At 41.1% G+C, this 23,813-nt stretch overlaps 1 protein-coding gene across 20 annotated transcripts in view; it reads left to right on the top strand.

Annotated features, from left to right (window-relative positions):
- Positions 1–23,813, top strand: part of CASK (calcium/calmodulin dependent serine protein kinase) — a 382,103-nt gene that overhangs the window by 311,859 nt on the left and 46,431 nt on the right. For 11 of the 20 annotated variants that reach the window (XM_060234158.1, XM_060234148.1, XM_060234153.1 and 8 more), the window contains 4 exons: positions 4,224–4,292; positions 5,611–5,646; positions 12,675–12,871; positions 21,024–21,139. In XM_060234158.1, coding sequence (XP_060090141.1) covers positions 4,224–4,292; positions 5,611–5,646; positions 12,675–12,871; positions 21,024–21,139 — 418 coding nt within the window. The remainder of the gene's footprint in view (positions 1–4,223; positions 4,293–5,610; positions 5,647–12,674; positions 12,872–21,023; positions 21,140–23,813) is intronic. The other 9 variants (XM_060234164.1, XM_060234166.1, XM_060234162.1 and 6 more) reach the window with 3 other exon arrangements.

Here is a 23,813-nt window from a genome sequence, read left to right as displayed (position 1 = left end):
CCAAAGCCAAACCTAACTTCACACCAGATAATCTCTATAGGACCCAAATGCACTACATCCCTCTATCTACTCTGCAGTACAGGCCTGGAACCAATATAAACCCAGTTGCCAACATCACCGCCACACAAAACACAATCTGCTCAAGGTCTGCTCTGCAGACCTGGCTGCAGCAAACCCAGATGCCAGCTCTCCAGCCCTGCCCCAAACAACACGGGGAGAGCTGGCCAAACACAACAAGCCTGCTGGTTCTGGGTCTCTCACCCAGGTGCCAGCTTCCCTGCCACAGAACACACAATCTACAGAGGCCAGCTCTCCAGCCCTACCCCAAACAACATGGGGAGAGCTGGCCAAGCACAACAAGCAGCAACAAATCAAACACAGAATCCTTTTAAAACAGTAAAAAACTTAACTTTTAACAATACCGGAACTTTGCCAACCCCTCCCTTCACCCTAACCCCAAGAAATCCAAGCCACCCAAATCAGGAGAAGTAAAAGGACACTGCACTTTTAAAAGTCCTCTCACTAAATTAAGATATGGGCAAATTGGCAAAAAAAACCCCATCCCAGGCCCTCTCCCCAAGCAGAACCCCTAACCCCCTAACCCCAAATAAGCTACCCCACCACCACCACCACCACCCAAATCTGGATAAGTAAAGGGACTCTGAGTCTTAAAAAGTCCTTTTACCAACTAAAATAAAAACAAGAACCCCAAGACTGTCTTACCTTGTCTTCTCTACTCCAGGGAAGACTGGTAAGGCTGAGTGAGAGAGCAGCAGGCAGCAGCTGAAGCCAAGGGCCAGCCAGCAGCAGCACAATCTCTCACACCTACCAACACACAGCAACACAGCAGCAATGGAGGAGTCCAGCCAGGAAGACTCCTTAAAAAGGTTCTCTGGCCCTACAGAGAGCAGTTTCAAAAAATAGCACTGCTCTCTGATTGGCCAGACAACAGTGCTTACTTGGATACCCAAGTAAGCAAAAGATCAAAAGAACAACAATGTTGCTGATGGCTGGGCCATCAGCTACACAACAGCCCTGCAAAGCATGCATTTGCAATGCATTTTGCAAATGCATGCTTTGGATTGGCTGCTGGGGCTCCTCTTCCCCCTCCCCCCCTCCCTGATCCCAGGGAGGCTATGGGAGAGGCGGGAAAAGGCTACGAAAGGCGGGAAAGTAGGCAAGCAGCTCCCCTGAGGCTGCAGAAGCCACTTTCCCGCCTTTTGCATTGACATCCGTATACTTCCAAATATATATACAGAAGTATACGGGGAGCCGTACTCAGCTGCCGCATAATGGGCCCCAATTAGAATCGACTGCAGCCAGTTCCGTATACGGCCAAATCAGTGGTGATTCGGCGGCTTATACAGTTCGGCCGAACCGAATGCACACCCCTAGTGGTCACCCATCTGCCTCCTCATTATGGACATTGTTGCTATAGATGGAGAAACCTTGGGTGCAGTCAAATGAGCTCACTTGTATAGGTGGATGTTTGACGAGATAGAGGTTTGCATAGGTGGATATTGATCCATGAGGTAGATCTTGGTTCATGAGTATGCCCATGATTGGCAGAGCAGCCCTCAAACCCTAAAGGAATACGCAAGTCCAAAATGTAGCCCAGGGTGAGAACTGCCATTGACATCCAGAATCCATCTCCTCAAAGGGAGGTGGACAAGGGGAGGCAGGAAACAAGAGCTTTTAAGGTAAAAACAGAGCCCTGGATGGGAAACAGGGACACAGCCAGAATCCATCTCCCCCAACAGGGTGAACAAGGGGAGGATGAAAACAAGAAGGGCCTTTTGATGATATCCCTGAGTGAGAGTGGCTGGCCACAACCAGAATCCATTTCGCCAATAGGGTGGGTGAGGGGAAGCTTGAAGCACCAATTCTAGGTGGGGCACAAGTTGTGAGGCGGCAGATATGGACAGGGCAATATTTGAAGAGATGATTCTATGCAGGACAGAAATCATGATGAGGCAGATGTGGACATGGGGCGGCTGAGGGGGATGTATTGGGCTAGGTTGGTAGACATGAAGCACCTAGGGGAAACTCCTCATGCTACGAATATAGTAAAAACTTATTGGTGGGGTGCCTGCAGAGGATAGCCAGTGATGTTGTGGCTTCTACCCCTCCACATCTGTCTCATGCAGTTGGCAGGCCCACTTCATGCAGCAAGGGTAGTGTGTGCCCAGGTGTTGGTAGGTCTCCAACAAGAAGCACATTCGCAGTGTGGGTGCATTGTAGATATCCATGGCAGTGCTCCCCAGCCCAGGAGCATTGGGCAGGACACATTGGGCTAGGTTTAAAGTTTGCTTTTTGGGGCGGGCCACATTGGGCTATGCTGGTAGACAGGAAGACCTTAGGGGAAAGTCCTCATGCCATGAAAATACCGAAAATTATTGAACAGAGGAAAATCTTCGCCAGGCAACAAAAAAAGAGGAGTGGGGAGAGGGGCAGAGACAGGGCTCCTGGATCTTTCACTTCCCAAGGTCCAGAGAGGGGGAGGATGACCATGAAGAAGACAAACTCATCTGCCAGGGCAGGCATGAACAGTGGAGGCTGAGCATGTCTCTCAGGTGGAAGAACATCCACTCACTCTGGACACTGGAGGAAGGGGGCAGGAGAAGAGATTCATGGCCATGCAAGATAGGTCAGGCCAGATGGCAGCCTTGTGTGACTAGTACTCCAGGGGATTGGGATCAGTGGGCTTAGGGGAGCTCAGCTAGTTACTCCTGCACCATCACCTCCACTGAGTCCTCCACCAGGGAATACCTGGCCTTTCCAATGCTGTTACACTGCCACAGCAGGGGGATTGGAGGAGAAGGCATTTACAGAGACAATGATCTTGTTAAATGCCTTCTTGGTGTAGCTGAATGCACCCAAATGAAGGCTGGAAAAAAATTGGCTTTTTGTGGGGGCCAGCTATATCGGTAACCAAATGCAAATGTTTGTTTGTATTCAGCTAGAGACCATTACAAACCAAGGATAACAAGAGAATAAAGTAGGTATAACATAGTTGTATAACGGTGGCTAAATACAGATCTCTGATCTGGATTTGGCTTTAAAATACCTGAAAAATACCAGTGAGGTATTGTTTTCAGGTATTTTTCTGGCTCAGATAAATCAAATATACACCTCTAATAGCCAACCATAAAAGGCTATTCAAATTGAGCCTATTAGGCTCAATTCTAGCTTTCCCCTTAGCAAAGGATACCATAACATTTGGGACACAATGTAACTGCTCTGCATAATCTTCTCCTTGATCCTCTTTGCTTAACAGGAGGGTAGTAGAGCCACTCCTGATTACGTTAGGGTGGCTGCTCACAAAAACATTCAGCTGTCCCATTATATACATATGTATGCGGTATGCATTGGTAAGTAAAAATATACACAAGTATAGGTATAAAATCCATTTACATTGTTAAACTGTATTTTAGGAATTTATTCCACTGTGTGTTTTCATAGCATAAGTGGCCATTGGCCTTTATAACATAACATTTGGGCCACAATATAAAGGCTCTGCATAATCTTCTCTTTGGTCCATATATGGATTAAATTAATATGGATTAAAACAACATTTTTATAAATTATGTACTGATCTGATTTTGAGTATTACCATAGTGAAATATTCAAATCCCGTATCTTTGCCTTCATGTTTTTCTGTAATGTATTTGCTGCGGAAGTATCCACATTGTTGAGCTTTCATGTGGGGCTTAGTCATGTGTTACATACCCCAACAGAAAAGAAATGTTATCTTAATATTTTCAAAGTCATGCATCCTGTAGACATTTAACATTTAGCCCTGTGCCAGCTCAGGATCTGAAAAGGCCATGATATTAGTATGGTTGAAAATCATTGCCAGAATTCACAGGCCAAAAATGCATCATTTTCTCAAGACCAGTTATGTCCACCTAACTTAAAAATATCAGATCATGTTTTGCAAGAATTCAAGAGATGAAGAAAATTTAGTGAATTAGTTTTAGTATTTTGGTACTCTTACAATAGTATTTATCAGAATAAAACCTTTCCAGATACTAAGAAAATGAGAGATCTGATCAAAGATTAATTTTAGGATACGTGTACAGTTTAAAATATAAAATCTTCCAGAGATGAAAAGGCTAAAAAAAAAAAAGAAAATTCCAAGCCTGTGAATTTAACTGTTGATTTAAATATATCTGTATTCTATAGTAGTGTTGTGTGATAATGAACCTTGTGTCTTATTTCAGAGAGATTCCCCCTCTACATCCAGACAGTCCCCAGCTAATGGTCATAGCAGCATTAACAATTCTGTTTCGGTAAGACCTCCAGTTCTAGACAGAGAGTGTTCAAATCATGTTGGTGCTCATCTACCATTCCTGTTGTGATGACATGCTCAGTGGAAAATTGTGTTCTGCTGATAAAGTAAAATTCTTAGATGTGTAATTCCCCATCTTCTCTCATTCAGGGGATTATTCAGCAGCCTAATCTTCTAATTAAAATCTACTTAATGAATTATATTCAGTTGTAATATAAAAATTCACTCATCCCTGAGATATGCTTATCATTCTCTTCATCCTGATGTTTTTAAAACTAAGTAAAAAAAGGACTAATTTCCGTTCTGAAGTTTTTAAAATAGTGTTTTCAAAGCAAAATATTTGTATTAGCAGGTATTTGGGGGGTTTTTCCAGACCTGGACATCTTTGTTTTTTTAAAAGCTTTCTAGATTGCAATATTGGTTTCCGCTATCTGAGTTAAGGAATTGGTGTGTCCTCTGCTGTTGTGGTATGTGCACATATTTTGTGAAATATGAGCCTTGCCTGGATATGAAAAGCAAAAGGAATTGGCTTTAAACTGCATTTATAAGCCAAGCTATTAACATCACATCTTTAACACAAAGTACTTCCTTTTTAGCCATATATTCAGGCAAAAAAGGTACTATTAAATGTGATAGTTGATGATGCTAATATTTATCATTTTTCTTTGTCTGAATGTATATGGTAAAACATTAGAAAGCACCTGTAGAGACTACATTTTATTGCAATGTCTCTTGTACTGTCAGCCTAAGAATTTTGTTAAGAAATGGTATTTTCTGTGAAGTTTTTATTAATTTAAATACCAGCAAATCTATATGCTGTTTAAAATATTGCAGTTGTGATTAGGTAAAGGGATATGTTGTTTACAGGCAATCTAAAATGTACATGGATTACAAATATCTTTAAATCCATATTAGTTAAATCAACTTGTAAAATGTTTTAACAGTGGCTAGACGCAGTATCTTTCAAATTGCAGTGACAAAATGTATTACTATAACTATCCCATATTTTAAGAATATATAATAATTAGCATTTTAAGACTGAAAAGGTAGTCTACTAGAACTTCCTTCACTTACAGGTGCTTTTGTGTTGAAGATGTTGAATTCTCTATTAAAAGCACATTTTCTGTCTGCTTAAACTTTACCTGCTTTCTTCAGCTTGCTGCTAAACAGCCTGGGTTTGACATATTTTCTTTGAAATTATCATTTTTAAAGCATTTGTTAATACTTGCAAATTGGCTTTTTGTAGTAACAGTACAACTTTTGTAATATATATTTAAAGTAAAATGAATTTTTTTTCCTGGGTTGACTTTGTTCTGCAGGACTTGCCATCGACAACACAACCAAAAGGACGACAGGTGAATAGCTGTTCCCCATGGAAGCTTTCTTAATTTAGCTGCTTAGTAGCAAACCCACCTTACCATCTCAAAATTGATACTCCATTGTGTGCTCTCCTTAATTCTACAAACCTCTTCCATTTTATGTTTTGCTCACATGGCTGATTCACAGTACTGCCATTTTTCTGTGCCATGAATTATATTTTTAATTATTAACAGTGGCTATATTCAGAATCGTATGATGTGTTCACATCAGTATTCTGTGATATATTTCATTTCATTTCATTTAGTGGTTCTCTCTTGCTGTCCTGGAACTAATTTTCATGCATTTTTTCCTATACAAATAAGCTTCTTACTCAGAATGCATACACAGTGATCCTTATATTTGCTCTCCAGCTTCCTTAGGTCTTTATGCTTTTTGTGGCAAAATGCCCAATTATCTATCAGACCTAACCACTCCAAGTCATCGCAGGGCATTTATGTTGGCTAGACTAAACGCGTTTCCCTCCAAAGTTTTACAAGGGAGATATCAGCGAGTCCCTTTAGCCGACAGACTTTGCTCCTGTGGAGCAAATACCCCTGACTCAATCCAGCATATATTGCTTGATTGCTCTTTATACCATAACCTCCGTAAAGATTTATTTGGCAAGCTTTCTTTTTCTCCAGATTTGTCTATTCTGCCACCCTGTTATTATTTATTGAGTGATACCGAGGGGGTGGTTAGTGAGGCTGTGGCAAAATTTCTGGCTGACATCCTTAAATTTAATTCTGACCATGTTTGAATGCATCTGTAAGCTCGGTTTTATTTTGATTTTATCTCCAATGTTTAAATTTTTATATTCTGTGTATTTTTATCTGAATCTATTATGCCATTAAAGGTTTGGTATGGTATGGCATACACAGTGGGGACTTGTTCTTTAATGGATGCAGATTTGACATTTCATACCCTCCCTAGTAATTTGCTTCATTAATCTAATTCTTGAAGCAAGATAGTAAAAATCAGCTTAGGGTCAGACTGCACAAAACACACACTCTTGTATCCTCTCTCCAACTTTTTTTACTTAGCCCTCTCTCTTTTCCCATTTTTCAACTCAAAAATTGTCATTGTCCCCCCAAATCTGCAGTTTCCATTGCAGTGGATACAGAAAAGATACAGGCTAATATTGTTTTCCTTGCTGTAAATAAGCACATAGGGGTGGAGTTGTCAATCCCCAGTTGGGAAACCAAACAAGCAACAGCCTCCATGGGGGGAAAAAGTCTCAAAACAATTTGAAAATTTTGTATCAAGATGCTGTGATAAAGTCTCAAAAATACATTGTATGTAGTCAATTAATACCAAACATCTTTCTGAAATACATTGAACAAATGTAGCCTGGAACAGAAAATTCAAACATGTACAATCCAACAGGTAAGTCTTTCAAGATGTGAGCCAGTCACTTTTTACATTCATATGAGAGCATCTTCTGTTCCAGTGCTGAAAATTGACACCATAAATGGAAATTGGTAAGCACTGGGAAGAGAACAGAGTTGAATTTTTGGATGGTGAGATTATGCTATATGAAATAGAAAGCTTAGATAAAGCATACAGCAAAACAAGACCACAGTATTCTGGGATTGCTCGTTAGCTGCTATTTGGAACCAAGATGGACTTTTAAATTATGGTGTCAATTTTCAGCATTGCAACAGAAGGTCTCCTCCTTATATGAATGTAAAAAGTGATTGGTTCAAGTCTTGAAAGACTTACCCATTGGACTGTGCACATTTGGATTATCTGTTCCAGACTGGATTTGTTCCATGTAATTCAAAATGATGTTTGGTATTAATTGACTACATACATTGTATTTTTGAGACTTTATTATAGTATTTTGATACAAAACTTCCAAATTGTCGTTGACACTTTTTTTTACCACGGAGGCTGTTGCTTGTTTGGTTTCCCACTTTACCTGTTTCTTATTTTTTGCAATCCTCAGCTGGGGGCAGGGGATCCCCTGGTTTGGAAGCCCTCCTCCTGGGTTATCAGAAAGCAAGGGGGTGAGGGAAATGTCCACTGGGCACTCCATTATACACTCTGGAGACTGGTCCCCATAAGGTATAGCGGAGAATAGATCTGTGGGTAGCTGGGGGCTCTGGGGTATTTTTTGAGTTAGAATCAATCTGACTTCAATCCCCGGCAGTAGCTGTGTTTTCAGGTAGCCAGCTCAAGGTTGACTCAGCCTTCCATCCTTCTGAGGTCGGTAAAATGAGTATCCAGCTTGCTGGGGAGAAAGTGTAGATGACTGGGGAAGGCAATGGAAAGCCACTCTGTAAAAAGTCTGCTATGAAAGCATTGTGAAAGCAACATCAGCCCAGAGTCAGAAATGACTGGTGCTTGCACAGGGGACCTTTCCTTTTCCACCAAAATTTCAGCATAGTATCTGGCGCCTCTTCTCAAAAAACTCCCCACATTTCAGAAAGATTGGACCAGGAGGTCCAATTCTATGAGCCCTATCCTCCATTATTTCTAATGGAGAGAAGGCATTTTAAAGGAGTGCAGTCCCTTTAAATGTGATGGCCTTGGAGTTCAATCATGCTTGTCACAACCTTGCTTCTGGCTCCACCCCCAGCGTCCCCAGATATTTCCTGAGTTGGACCTGGGAACCCTACATAGGGGATTGATTTAAGAGGGGAAGGTTATACAGCCTGTCCCAGTTCCATAGGACCTGTGTTTGTTTTTCTGTTTTGTTTTTAAGAAAAAGTACATCGGGGGGAAATGACCAGAGAGCCAGTTTGGTGTGGAGAGCCAGTTTGGTGTAGTGGTTAAGTGTGCGGACTCTTATCTGGGAGAACCGGGTTTGATTCCCCACTCCTCCACTTGCACCTGCTGGCATGGCCTTGGGTCAGCTATAGCTCTGGCAGAGGTTGTCCTTGAAAGGGCAGCTGCTGGGAGAGCCCTCTCCAGCCCCACCCACCTCACAGGGTGTCTGTTGTGGGGGAGGAAGGTAAAGGAGATTGTGAGCCGCTCTGAGACTCTTCGGAGTGGAGGGCGGGATATAAATCCAATATCTTCTTCTTCTTCTTTCAGCTGGTGTGGAAATATAAATTAACTTTTTTTAAATGAGGGCTAGAATCCAAAAGGTACATGTGATTCTGCTTACACACCTCTCTCCTTGCAACAGGTCTCCAACACTTCCTGGACCCCCCCCCCAAAAAAAAATATTGCTGAGGTAGCATTGCATGTGGAGTGCCACTAGAAAAAAAATCAGTTGCTGCCCCTTCCTTTTATGCAAAGGTTTGAATGCTACAAAGCATGAATAATGACAGTGGACCTTCTCAACTTCACCTTGCCACAGCCAGCCCTGGGCATTTCTAGGTTTAGGGCACTTCTCTGGACAGATATCCATATAGCATGAGATGTTGCAGTAAGGAAGAGGGATCAGGTGAGATCCCATCTCCTCATCCATCTTTTAATAGTGCAAGAGGCTCCATTATTGGGATGGTGCTGGTAAAAAAGTGCTATCAATTCACAGTCAACTTATGGTGACCCCATAAGGTTTTCAAGGCACGAGAGGTACAGAAGTAGTTTGATGTTTCCTTCCAACCTATCCAAATTCTAACCAGGGCTAATCCTGTTTCGTTTCCAAGATCTGACAGTATCAGGCTAGTCTGGGCTATCCAGGTCAGAATGGAATGAAAACGAGGGCAATTTAACCTGATAAGGATAATCAAACAACCACATGGCTTGTTGCCAAATCTCCATCATTGTCTTTTCTGGGGTCATAGAAGCTGCTGTAGAAAAGAAAAGGTTAACAGGATTCAGCTCTTTTGTGTATATCTCTCTGGACCCTGTCTGTGTATTGAAAGTATCAATATATCTAATTCTTAACATGGCCTCATCTGTGGATATTTAAATCTGGAGACTGGGGCCATGGACAGACAAGTCATATGTCTACAAACCTAAGAAAAGCCCCAGATTTGCAGGAAAAAAATCTGAAATAAAAAAAAATCCATTGGTGTAAACCCTCCAAATAATAGTACTGCCTGTTGCTTCAAGAAACAACTGTTGATACTGCCACCATTCAAGCCTTGGTTTCTGTCAGTAAAAGACAGAAGTCCAGGGCAGATAAAAAGTGGGTTTTATTTTATTTATTTTTGTTTTGTTTGATTTATATCCTGCCTTCCCTGCCAGAGCAGGCTCAGGGCGGCCTTCATGTTCATGTATATACATGAAATATAAAAGTACACTAAGACATAAAAGTACATTAAGACATAAAAACATAAAATCATAAAAATCAAAGCATTTCAAGTGCTATATTAATCTTTGGATGGCGATCTGTTTGATAAGATGGATAGCTGTCTAATCTGTTTTTATATCACATTTTACTGTTCTGCTGTTCCAGTTGGATGTTGTATATAGAAACAGATCTTAGATTCATGCTAGAGGTGGTCCAGATGTTTCAAAGTGTGTTGTAGCCTGTGATCTTAGTTAACAAATGTGTGGTGGAAGAGCGCTGTCTTACAGGCCCTGCGGAACTGTACGAGCTATCGCAGGTCCCTAACCTCCTCAGGGAGCTCATTCCACCAGCATTGATTGGTGGGTGGAAAGCAACAAGGAAGCAGGGAAAGGTGAGGAAATAGGAGCTGCTGGAAGGAAAAAATTGTGTGGGGAGGGTGATGCAGAAAATATGAGGTGCCCCCACAAGTCTTTGAAAGTTCCCCACTGTGCAGCTGAGCCTGACCCAGTAGCAAGCACTATGCAACTAGTACTGGTCCTGCAGCTGGCACTCTGCAACATAGCTATTGTTTTCCCAGGCAAAAGCTGCCAAGGTGAGGGAAAACTGAATGTACATTGGCTAGTGGGTGGGGAGAATTAAAGGAAGCAGGAAAAGGGGAAATGCTATGTGGGCTTTCAGGGAAGGGAAAAGGAACAGAGGAAGAGAAAATGACATTCCTACTGGTGAGTCCTTGTGGGTCCTTCAGTTATCACTATATCTATAACATTGGCCATGCTGGCTGGGGCTGATGAAAGTTGCAGGCAAAAAACATCTGGAGAGTTACTGTTGGCCACCCCTGAGTCCCATCTGTAGATACTGAAATCCAGAGACTGGAGCTGTGAACAGACAAGACAGATCTTTCTACAAACCTAAAAAATGCCTCAGGCTTTCAGAAAAATCTGAAATCTAAACAAAATAGATTGCAGGGATAAAGCCCTACAAAATAATAGAACCAGTGTGTGTACCTTTAAGAAATGAATGGCCTCATTGACTGTTGCTAGATAAGCACAACAGTATTGACAGCATTCAAGCCTTGGTTTCTGTTAATAAAAGAAAGAGCGATGGGGCAGGACCCTTTCTGAGAGACTTTAAGTCTCTGAGAGAGGTGCCATCACAGCCAGGCCTGGTGGCAACTACTAGGCAACTTAGTCTTATATTTTAAACTCATTTCAGTCACTCATCAAGAGGTTTAGCATGTATCAGACCATATTTACTCAAAAGGAATACAGCCCCTCTCCCACAGAAGTTATACACAAAAAGATATTTATTACTGATGTCACTGTAATGTGTATGTGAGTTTAATATGGTCCTCTCTTCTTTTCTGATTGCATATGTGGAGGTGGAACTTGTCATGTATTTGAATACAGTACCTGTAATTCATTAAATAAAGAAAATGCTAATCCCCATTTTTGGAACTCAGTGCTGCACAGATTTGGATCTAAGCATCTGTGTAGTGATCATCAAATGCAGATATAGCTGATATTATTTGTTTCGGTCACCAGCAGTAGTATGGTTTTTCAGCAACAATTGGGGCCTGTGTCTGACCAGCCAGCTGCACTTTACAGTGTAGTGGATTGCATCCTGCCTCTCAGCTAAGGGTTACTCTTTCCATCAAAACATTGATGGGCTGTGCCATGCTCTAATGTGTTGCACTTAAGGAAAGTGGTGGGATACAACCCAGTTTGTGCCCTAATTCTTGTAGGTCATTCTTTTTTAATGCATCATCTGATTTGGGGCCTGAATTTTCTTTAGGGAAATTTGAAACAGAATATTTCAGTGTTTTCAAACTAGGTCTTCAGTCAAGAATATGATAGGTTTTTTGCTAATATAATTAATTTTCAATAAAACGTTTAATTTCATTTGGTCATCTTCTAGATTTACAAGTAAATTAATGATGACAGCTTGTCTTTTCAGGCCAAAAATAGATATTCCACTAGATTTGAAACAAAAAAAAGGAATGTGCATATTACTGCTTGATGTATTCCTTAGAATGGATTGTAATGAAAATGTAATGAAATGTAATGAAAATGTACAGATAATGGTTAGGATTTGGATCCTATCTCATTTTTTATGTAGGCTGTTTCACTCACAGAGGAGGAGGGTTGTTTTTATTAATTCCCCCTTCTCAGTACAGCCCCCTACTTACAACCTACGTATGTTATTCCTGGGGATCCACTCATCAATGGGGGCGCAATTTTATGGATGTATAGAGACCTTGAGGGATGGACAAAATTGCAAAAAATTGTTTTGAAATAGTGTTGGCTATCATTAAAACAAAGTTACCTACATTGGCAATTCAGAATAAGAAAGGGTTAGTTTAGTTACAGTACAACGCATGCCAATCATAATCCACATATATTTAAAGATGTGGAGCAATCCTGATAATTTGTTTATCACAAGGTAATATCTACTACTATTTATTTTGTCATATTTAAGCTTCTGTATTATACAGTTTTTGCTAGTAGAAATAAATGTAAAAGTAATCTATATTAGATTAATATATAAACTTCTCTTCCATGTTTTTAGTTACGAGGAATAGTTTCACATGAACAAAGTAGTAGTTCCCAAAAAACTGAAATAGAATTTCAGGTGGAACATTAATCTTAGAGATTTAAAGGTATCGTAATCACAATCAGCATGATTCTTTCTGGCTTTTTTGTTTGTTTTCAGCCATCATTTCTTGCTTCCAAAACATAAATTTGGACATAAGAACTATGTGCAGCTAGACAGCAAATCAAGTCTGAATCCACCATGTTTAATTATATTAACATTGCAGTATATCAAACTCCTGTTTTATAGATATACGTAAGAGCACAATTTGAATATGACCCAGCAAAAGATGACCTTATTCCCTGCAAAGAAGCTGGAATCAGATTTAGAGTTGGTGATATTATCCAGATTATTAGCAAAGATGATCATAATTGGTGGCAGGGTAAACTAGAGAATTCAAAAAATGGAACTGCTGGCCTCATTCCTTCTCCTGAGCTTCAGGAATGGTAAGTTGTGGTTCTATAAAAATAACATAACTGTAATAATAATATACAATGGATGTATCAAAACTTGCTTCATATTTTAAACATTTTGCAAAAGCAATGTTAAACTAGATTCCTTGTCAGCAACTGGATTCGCTGTTGGGCCAGTTTATCATTGTATCCTGTGGTGATAGGCTCTGCCCACAATGTGCACACATATCCCTGGACTGTTGATGGAACAAAAGGCAGGCAGAGCTATCTGCAATAGGGTTTCTGAAAAACCCAGGCAGACAACTCCTCTATGGTAGAGAAATATTCCCCCGTTTATCCTCCACTCTCAGCATTCCTCTATGAAAGAAACTAGTTGCTACTAGAAGTATTATAGCTGTCCAAAAGAAATGGATGATTAACCATATGAAAAACCACCAGAAAAAACAGGAATATAAATAATGTGGTATCTCCATTGGTCCCCTTTAGGCAGACTGTCTACCAAAACCACTAAAGCCATCCCAAATACAGGCTGGAAGCCAGAATAATGAGGGAATTTGAGAGTCTTTCCCACTACCTTCTAAATAAAGAGGCAGCAGACACTGAATGGTATAGATTAAACCAAAGACTAATTTGCTGATAACTTGCAAAACCACTGTCTCCTCCTGAAGAAGTATTATTGTCCCCATGCTCCAAAAAGCATAAATAATGCTCTCCAACAGCCCACTCAATCTTCTAACTTGTCATGTAGAAGGGTGTAATTCTTACCTAACCACAGGATGCAAGAATGCAGTAAATTGGTGATTGCAGTCATTTTCCTTAATAGTCTAGATTTCAAAGCATGAAGCATGAAATGCCTTGCAAAGCAATCCATGGCAGCTAGTTCACGTGGAAAAGACAGCTCCTTAACCACACTGAAGTGCTCTATCAGATAGTATTGCACAGGAAAAAAATGATAGAAGAAGAATTGCAGATTTATACCTTGCCCTTCTCTCTGAATCAGAGACTCACAGAGGCTTACAATCTCCTATATCTTCTCCCCCCACAACAGACACCCTGTGAAGTGAGTGGAGCTGAGAGGGCTCTCACAGCAGCTGCCGTTTCAAGGGCAGCCTCTGCCAGAGCTATGGCTAACCCAAGGCCATTCCAGCAGCTGCAAGTGGAGGAGTGGGGAATCATACCTGATAAGAGTCCCAGATAAGAGTCCACGCACTTAACCACTACACCAAACTGGCTCTCTAGAAAGGAGATTTTTCACTGCCATTACTGGCACAGGCCTTCCATTGGATTAGTCTTGAAATTGTATTTATTGCACTTCACTTGCCTTGTGCACTACATCAAAGAGTTCAGCTTCTTGGTATGCCAAGGATGAGGACCTTACCAACATAAGAATATTTAGCTGGTGCAATAGTAACATTTCTAACCAATTTTTGTTTTCCTCAGAGAATGACTTTTAGTGTTAGCAAAAACAAACCAACTGATGAACTAAAGTTCATCATGAACTTCAGGTGGTTCATGAACAGTGTTCATGAACTGAAGAACTTCCATGAATTTTCAAGAATTTTGATACAACTTGTGGTTAATAAAGAGCAGAAAGCAGGGGTTTAAATGGCTCTGAGCCTGGGGCTGGTTGCTCAAGAAAGCCCCTTTAAACATGAACCACTGGAGCAGTTTGCTCCCATTGGCTCAGCTGTTTGGAGGGGCTTTCTTGGGCAGTGTTGGCAGCCCTTTTAAACAACTGAGCCACATGGAGCAAACTGGAGCTAGCTGCCTAAGAAAGCCCCTTTAAACATCTGATCCTGACAGAGCAGTTTGATCCACGTGGATCAGCTGTTTAAAAGGGCTTTTTTGGGAAGCCAGTCCCAGCCTCAGAGCTATTTAAACCCTTGCTTTCTGCTCCCTGCAGGGAGCAAAAGGTAGTTTAAATGACTTCCAGCCATTTAAATCAAACAGCTGAGTGGCAGGGAGCAAGATCCTGATGTGGATCCTCTGTCTGCCATGGAAGCTCACTAGATGACTTTGAGCCAGTTACATACCCTCAGGCTTGTGAAGAAATGTGGGATATAAATGAAATGAATAAATAATAAATGTAGCTGAATATAAGGGGCAGATTTTTTTTTGTTGTCTTGTGGGTGGGAAGGAGAGGGGGAAGCAAGGAAATGTGACGATATGGCCAATGCCAGGCTGAGGAAAAGAGAAAACACTCTGAGGAGGGGAATACAAGGGAAAGTGAAGTGTCTCTCACAAGGTTGTGAGTTCACATTGTGCAAGTGGATGCAGCCAAGACCAGCAGACAACACAGCCCAGACCAGTAGTCAACACCATGCAGCAGTTCTTCTGGGGAGAGAAGAATGGGAAGCTGCAGACAGTGGGGCAGTTCAAGGTGGCTAGTCGGTAGGAAAGAGAGAAAGAAACAGGAAAAGGGGGAGGCTGTGGATGCTTTCAGAGAAGGAACAGAGGAAATAATGGAGGAGGGAAAGTAAGATCCCCCATACAAGTCCTTACAAGTTTCCTGTTTGTATTCTTATGCATTTTAACACTCTGCTCTGCATGAAAAACAGCTGAGCTCTTCACAAAACCCAGCTGTTTTGTTTAAATGGATAGTAGCCATTTAAACTACTTCTTTGTGCTTCTTGCAGGGCTGACTGCCTATGAAAGCCCCTTTAAACAGCTGATCCACATAGAGCAGTTTGCTATGCCAGCTCTGCTGTTTAAAGGGGCTTTCTTGAGTTGAGCTCCAAGCCATTTAAAGCACTGCTTTCTGTTCTCCGTAACTTTCCACAGGGAGCAGAAAGCAGTGGTTTAAAAGTTCCTGTCATTTAAATCCCTGCTTTCTGGTCCCCATCAGAAACAGTGGGGAGCACAAAACAGGGATCACAGACCTATACAAGCCGGTTCAGTTCATGAACCAGCCTCCCGGTTTGTATAGGTCCATGGTTCAGCCAAGAACCGAATTGCAAAAATGCAGTTCATATCCATCCCCATTAGTGAATACATGCTTAAGAGAATTGTGGAAACTAATGGAATCCATCAAACTCTAGAGGAGGATCAACATAAATAATCCACCAGCCTTGCAGAGACAGCCTAAGCAGCATCTAATCAGGCCTTTCTAGGATTGTGGTGTGCCCACAATGAATGCTATATCATGATTTCACTGATACCTGGATCACCAGGCCAGAGCAGAACATTAAGTCTTGGGTGTGTCCTGCCTGATTTGTATATATTTATTTCATTTGTATAATTCTGAGGAGTTTAGATCATCTTAAGTAAGGATCTTCTTGGTGGTCTCTGTACAGGCTACACACTGGGTTTGGCACCTGTGCCAGACCCTCACTGGGAAACTTTAAAAGATAGGCCTAGGCAGGATTTACCTAATTTCAGGGGAGCTGACATCTACTAAGCATGCGTGGAACTGAGGTAAACCGCACCACTCATTTTATTTTGATTTTATTTTATTCAATTTATACTCCTCTACCTGCCAAAGCAGGCTCAGGGGGCAGCTTACAAAGCCAATATGGCATGATCAAAACAATTAAAATTCTAGAACAATATATAAAAGCATTAAAACATGGCATGGATTACTGTTGCTAAGTTGGTCCTTTGAGGAAGGGAACCAGCTGCTAAATCAACCGAAGATGGAAACAGGCTGACCTGGCAGTGGCTGCTACCTGGGCCTCAATCAACAAGGAGGAGTCCAAGAGCACTCCCAAACTCCTAATTGACATTGGCACCAATGGTGCCCCATCAAAGGTGGGGATTGAGATCCCCACTCCGGACTGCCCTGACTCAGATACAGGACCTCTGTCAGATTCAGATTCTGATGACTCAACCTGAGCCACCCCACCACAACTTGTAACGCCTGGTCCAGATTTTCCAGTTCAGAGCCAGACCAGCTGCCCAGCAACAGATAGAGCTGGGTGTCATCTGCATATTGATGACATCCCAGCCCATGCCTCTGGGCAAGGGGGCACATATAGATGTTAAAAAACATCAGGGAGAGAACAGTACCTTGCGGCACTCCACATACCACATACCAGTAGGTGCCTTCAGGACAATTGTTCCCCCAGTGCTACCCTTTGTCCCTGGGGAAATGAAGAGAGCCAATGTAAGGCAGACCCCTGAATCCCAGCATCGGCGAGGTGATGGATCAGTAACTGGTGATCAACCATGTCAAACGTGGCTAACAGGTCTAAAAACAACTACTGCCAATCTGCCCCAATCCAGATGCCTATGAAGGTCATCTGTGAGGGTGACTAATACTGTCTCCATCCCATGACCCAGGCAAAAACTGGATTTGGACTGGGTCTAATACGGAAGTGTCATCCAGAAAACTCTGCAGTTGTATTGCCACCGCTCTCTCAATAATCTTGCCTGAGAAAAGCAAGTTGGACACCAGTCAATAGTTTGCCAATACGGCCAGGTCCAAAGATGGTCTTTTAAAGAGAGGGCAGACCACTTCCTCTTTAAGAGCCCCAAGGAAAGTTCATTCAAAGAGGGGCCTGTTAACAGTTTCATCCTGATAGAGTGGCATTGAGACCTGACCCCTCCTTCCTCCCCAAAATGGTCTCCCCCTTTCATTTATCTCAGACCATAACCCTACCGACTTTTTTCCTCAAGCCGATAGATAATGGTGAGAGGGCCCTCCATATTTTGGATGTTTGTTGCACCCTCTCCTTTTACTTTTCTAGGATTCAGCCCTTTAGAAAAGACACTCACTTGTTTGTTTATTACTCTAAACCCCATAAACCCTGTCAATCTCAAGGCAACAGTTTTCCAAATGGGTCTCTTCTGCCATTGTATTGTGTTATCAGCTAGCTGGTGAGCCCTTACCATGCCTGCCTAATGCTCATTCAATGAAGGCTGTAGCAACTTCCTCAGCATTTATGGCAGGAGTCTCTCTGGAGATCATTTGCACAGCAGCTACATGGTCTTCATCTTCCATGTTTTCTGCAGACTGTGTTGGATGTGAAAGCTAGAAAGAATGCCAGTTTTAGTCAAGCAGTCCATAAATCCATTTTTCACTGACTGAATAGCTTACTTAATCTGTTTTTTTAAAATACATTCTATTATGCAACTAAATATATTGCGGTATTGGTTACATGGTTTTTCCATTTGAGGTGTGGAGTCACACCTGAACTGGTTTCTGTTGGTGTTCTGCAATAAAGTTTTGTTGCTTTCTTCGATTAGTGCTCTCTATTGACTCTGCTCTTTCCTGTGTTTGACTCCCTGGTTTATGGTAGATGCCAACACCCAGCATCTTATGCTGTTTACAGCTCACTAGTCACTCAGTTTGTGGCCTGCACAGAGACCACAAAGAAGATAAACAGGTTACTTACTTGTAACTGATGATCTCCAAGTGATTATCTATGCAGTCATACACACACACTGCCTTCTCCATTGCTGGCACCTCCTGGTCACTTACCTTATGTTGATGAGACTTCCTGGTGGTGTTCAGAAAAGACTGAGTGGGAGCTTGGTTTACCCCAATTCTAGGCATATTCAGTAGATGCCTGCTCCTGAGAGCGGAGGTAAATCCTGCCTAGAAGTGGTCAGTTTTAAAAAATTTTAAAGTTCCTGGTGAGGGTTGGGTGCAGGTGCAAAACCCAGTGTGTGACTGCACAGATGACCACTCAAAGATCGTCAGTTACAGGTAAACAACCTGTTTTTCTTTATCTAGACTATACTGTAGTTGCTTAGTTTCAGGAGCAGAAATGCCTGATATTTTTCCCACTGTGTCTGCAGTGCATTGGATTAAACCAGTAGGTGTCATAGCAGCCTTAAAGACCTGAGCTGGACCAGTTGAGATGGAAGAATTAAGATCAGGGAGGCATGAGGTCATGTAATGGTATCACAACACACAGCTGCTCCTGGAAAACACCACCTTCTGCAAAACTGTTTTGCTTTGACCCAATTAAGGAATTCCTAGGCCTAAGAATGAGAGGGGAGGAGGTTTTGCATATCTTAGTCCTCCTCCTCTCTGCCAGGAAATCTCCTCTGCACAGCAGAGGTTTCTGGCTCGTGCTCCTCCTCAGCCTACTGATAGGAGTTACCTTTTATAGTCCTCTCATTCCTATTTCCGTCCTTGTTGCCTTCTCCCTTTAGCCTCCTCCTCATTCCTAATGTCCCCATTGGTCCTTTTCAGCTCCCTCCTCTCAACTTCCTCTTCCTCCCTGTGGGTCAAGCCTGCCCCACTCTGAGCCCTGCTGAGGACAATAGAGGACCCAAGAGGCTTCCACTCACCTCTACCCTTTTCTGACCTGCTGCTGGGTCTGCCCACATTTCCTTCAGTGCTGCCAACCCTGAAGTCTGTCCCATCCCACTCCCCAGTAAGACAGGGCTTCTCCCTGGGCTTGCCTGGGAGCCTACTGTCACCAGTGAACAAGGCATGGTAGGATCCCTTTGAAGTGCTTTCTCTGCGTGCTATGCCCAGGGCTTCCACAGTTGTGGCAGAGAGCATGGAGCCTCCTCTGAAGTCATTGCTACCCTACTCTCCCTGGGGCTTCAGGTGCCCTCAGCCATGTTGAAATTGCCATGGCCACTGCTGGGGTGGATCCCAGGGCAGTGGGCCTGACTTTCCCTGCTTGGCCTGTTGCCATTGCCACCTTCATTGTGGCCCCCACAGCTCCCTGCGATCTGGGTAAGTTTGCTTCATGGGAACAAGTCCGGGGTTGTAGCTGACCTGAGTCCACTGCCGAGCAGGAAGAGGCATCCCTGACCCTGGACAGTGGTAAAACCATCAACAGAATCTGCCTTTCTCTGGGCTCCATCTCAGATACATCTAACAAAAATGATATTGGCCAATCAGTTAAGAAAACTGAAATGCCTTTACATTTTCTCAAGACTGGCAGTGATTTTTGCCAATTACTCTTCCCATTAGATCCTCACATTTTGTTCCTTGGAATCAGGAACAGCATTGAGAGTCTGTTGTGAGAATGGGAAAATTGGTACAAATTATTGCCCCTCTCAAAATGTAGCCATTGGCTATGGTCAGTTGTGGATATCTGCAAAGAAAAAAAAGTATCCATGCATGCATCACAGACCTCCACTGCCACCCCTTTCAATTCCAAACTGTAGCTTATATTGCACTGAATCCCATGTGTAGTAATGAGCACCAATGCAAGTTAAATAACAACACCCATCCAGCTTTTGGTGATCCACATCCAGTCAGAACCTTCCTCAATTAAATTGTAGAGGACACACAAGTTAGGCTTGATACACACATTGCCATTTCATGAACCAAGGGAATGAAGGTATAGATGTGAATTCTGCTTATCCTGGAATTCTGAGAAAGGGGGATGTTCATTCACTTCTGGCTAAAATATTCATGAGCATATTGTCAACAGGAGACACTGAGGAGTCGCACACCTTCCATCTGCCACATTCTCTGAAGGGAAAATGGTATTGCCACACACACTGCAGCCATAATCTGCCTCAAAAGCTGCAGCTATAGGCATCGCTCATTGTTGGTAACTCTGCTGACAGCAGCGAAATCTGTCATAGCTACCACATGGAAAAGCCATAATTATTTAAGTGCTGATCAATGGTTTTCCAAAATTTGGGACCATATGGCCATGGGAAAAAATAGCATCAGGTTTAATTCTATAGATCCCTACATGGCCCATGAAAAGTTTATTGCAAAATGGTTTCCAATAATTGAAAAGTTAGACAACGATCCTTGCTATGTAAATTTGCTCTTGAAATGTGAGAGTTATAAATTTCTGTTACTATTGTAAATATGGTTAGCTTTGGGCAGGTCTTTTGGTTTTAATTTGAAATATCTGGTTATAATTTGTCTATCGGTTTCTGAGGATATATGTACACATATATTTAAGAATGATTTTTTTGACTATTTTGTATGTATGCAATTCTATTTTATGTTCGCCTTTCTGTGGTGTTGAATAAAAATTAAAAAAAAAGCTGCAGCTATCTTTTTTAAAGCAGCAATTTCCTATTTGTAGTGGTTGCTCCTGGGATATACCGAGTACTTTAAAATACAGCTGTCTAAAATTCTAATATAAAACCTTGGAAGTTAATTTTAATCCTACTGACTAAAATAAAGTGAGTCTACCACATTTTGGTGTTTCAAAAAATCTGATTGGTATTTGTAATTGCAAATACTGCTTTATTCAAAAGGATTCCAATATGTCCACAATAACAATCTGATAGTTGTTTCCTCTTCACTTGCAAGGCGAGTAGCTTGTATTGCTATGGAGAAGACTAAACAGGAGCAACAGGCAAGCTGTACTTGGTTTGGAAAGAAAAAGAAGCAATATAAAGACAAATACTTAGCAAAGCACAATGCAGGTGAGAACAATATAATGCTCTTGTAAGCTTACTAAAGATTGCTGCCTTTTTTGTTATCTAACAATAAACCTTCAGTTTAATCAATGGCACTGAGTGTAAGCATCTAAATAAAAATGTGTTATGTTCAAAAATAATTTCATAGGAAAACATAGGCAGTAGTTGGATGTAGGGAAGATTCTGTTCCATCTGGGGCAAAATTTTCTGTGAGATTAATTAAAAATATTAATATTTTGGCAGTTCCATAAATATACAGTTGAATTTTCAGAAAATAAAGGTACTACTCACAATTAACTTGCCGCATCTACCTCAGGTTAATTGATGTAATCCATCACAGTGAGCAAAATCACCTGATTTGACATATATCCAGTCCAGAAATTTCATGTCACTATTTCAAATTCTGGAGCTTCAACAAAGTATATACTTGTTTAATATATAATAATTTGTCTTTCTTGATTACTGCATCAGAATGAGATTTATTGGCAGAATTTGAGGATTTTCATAGATTAGAGAATCCTATGAACTGCAAGCCGGATTGTGAACTTGAACATTTACCATCTCCCTAAGATTTTCAAAAGTGGACAAAATGTCACAAGGGGACGCTACTGTGAAGAAGGGATATCAGGCAACCACTCTTCCTACCCTACTGCCTCCTGAACAAAGAGGCTCATTTGTGGAAAAGAAAACCGGGGATGATGATGGTGCCCAGTTTCCCCTCTTCACATGCCCTGGGATTTTTGTGCCTGGGAATGAATTAATCTGTGCATCAACTTTGTTCAAATCTCAGGAATCTCCTTGTGGAAGAGGAAATTGGGAATGAATTTGTCATTTAGGATGGAATTTGCGAGAAGATTGGATGGGAGTAGGGTAGGACAATGGGAAATCTAAAGAATTCTATAGTGTTGACTATGGACATTCCACCCATTTAATTAAATAAAACTCTCTCAGAACTATTATCTAATTTGTAAACCTTTTACTGAAACTGCATATATTTTGAGAATTTTTATATTCACAAGATCTACAAAAATGTTACTTTTTTGTTCATTATGTAAAAGTTGTGGGGACCCATTGCGCTACTCTTAAGGGTCCCTTGTCACGCAGCAGTAGCTGAGAAACATGTTGGGCTGCAGCACAAGAGGGGAGGCAGAAAAGTTCTGTTCTGCTGACAGAAGTGCCTTCTGTTAATGAAGACTGACCTATGAGTCTATTGTATTATCTTTTTTAATGTTAATTACATGTCTATTGCCATATTAAAATACAGTATAGTACAGCAGTGTGTAATGAAACGGTATTGTAATACTTAATTCCTTTGGTGTCTAACCCTTGTAACCACACTGTTGCATTTGTTTGCAAATTACATGTAATTTGCCCCTCTGACTCTTAATATGCCCAGTTTCCTAGCCATTATGCACTGTATTAGCTCTCAATATAAAGCAGAATAATCAGTCTCAAGGTGGACTGTTCCAAATATAATTCAGGCTTGTAAAGACACTATTAGTGGATGTTAATTTGAGGAACTGTAATGCAAAATATTGCAGTTTTTCCAGAGGAGACTAAAATGTTTGAGATATTATATAATTAAAGAATTTGCTAATAGTTTACTTTAGTGAAGCAAGTTTCCTTTCCTTGAAAAATAGTTTCACCCTAAAGAAACCTTTTTAACACAGAAACTGAGAGAGTCCAAGTTATCTTTATTTTAAAAACAAGCAGTAAAATTTGAATTGCAGATTATTCAAACATCAAGGACATAGTTAGCCCAAATTATGCACTTTAAATCCCATTAATTTCACCTGCAAAGATTAAGTACAATTTTCCCTCTTAAACTGGAGCAGGCTTAATTTGTACTGGATAGTCCTAAAAAAAATTTCATTTTTTTTGTTGGGGGGGGGTGGGTTTCCATCATAATTTCTGGCCTTATATGAAGGATATTTATGAATTTAAGATCATCATTCTTATAAAATATCCAAATGTTGATACATGGCAAAATAGGAATCATATACTTTCTAATAACTGAATTCAGTGGTGGGGGGGGGAGGATGTATAACATTTTATGACTTTAAAAAGTGTAAATAGCCTGTGCTGATCAATTAGAAAAAAATCCCCAAGGGTGGTAATAATACAGTACTTTTTTATTAGAACAATTAAAATATCACCAAGTAGTGAGTAAGCTTTTAGGTTTCTCAGAACTTTTCTTCAGATAAAGGTTCAGTAAAACATACAAAAACTGGGAGGGGGGGTCAATTCAAGGCATAATGGAAAAGCTCCACAGTCCATAACTTGATTCCATGTAAGTAATCATGTTAGTAAGGCAGCAAAATAAAGAGCAGACCAATGATGGATTAAATTTTATTAATTTTTAAGGTACAACTGTACCCTTGTTTTATTTAGTCTGTAGTTTGTAACAATTTGGGGAGGGTGAAGACTTAATTAGACTAGACCATATTAGAGCAAAAGAAATAGGGTGTTGCACCCAAGTGTTGTCATGACCTAGAAGTAACAATGGTATTTCTCTTTGAATATTTAAGCCTGAAACTTGGATTTCTAGCACTAATCAGAATGCATGGCTCCTTTATAAGGCCAGAGCAGAAGTAAAGTTGTAGTAGCCCTCACATTGACCAAGGTAGAGGTTTGTTTTTGATGGTGCATTGGGTATTGTGACCTTTTAATTGATCCTAGC

This window comes from Heteronotia binoei, chromosome 3 (genome assembly GCF_032191835.1).
Source record: "Heteronotia binoei isolate CCM8104 ecotype False Entrance Well chromosome 3, APGP_CSIRO_Hbin_v1, whole genome shotgun sequence".
NCBI classification, from domain to species: Eukaryota; Metazoa; Chordata; class Lepidosauria; order Squamata; family Gekkonidae; genus Heteronotia; species Heteronotia binoei.
Note: the sequence above shows the minus strand (reverse complement) of the source record. Positions and strands in the feature narration are given on the sequence as shown.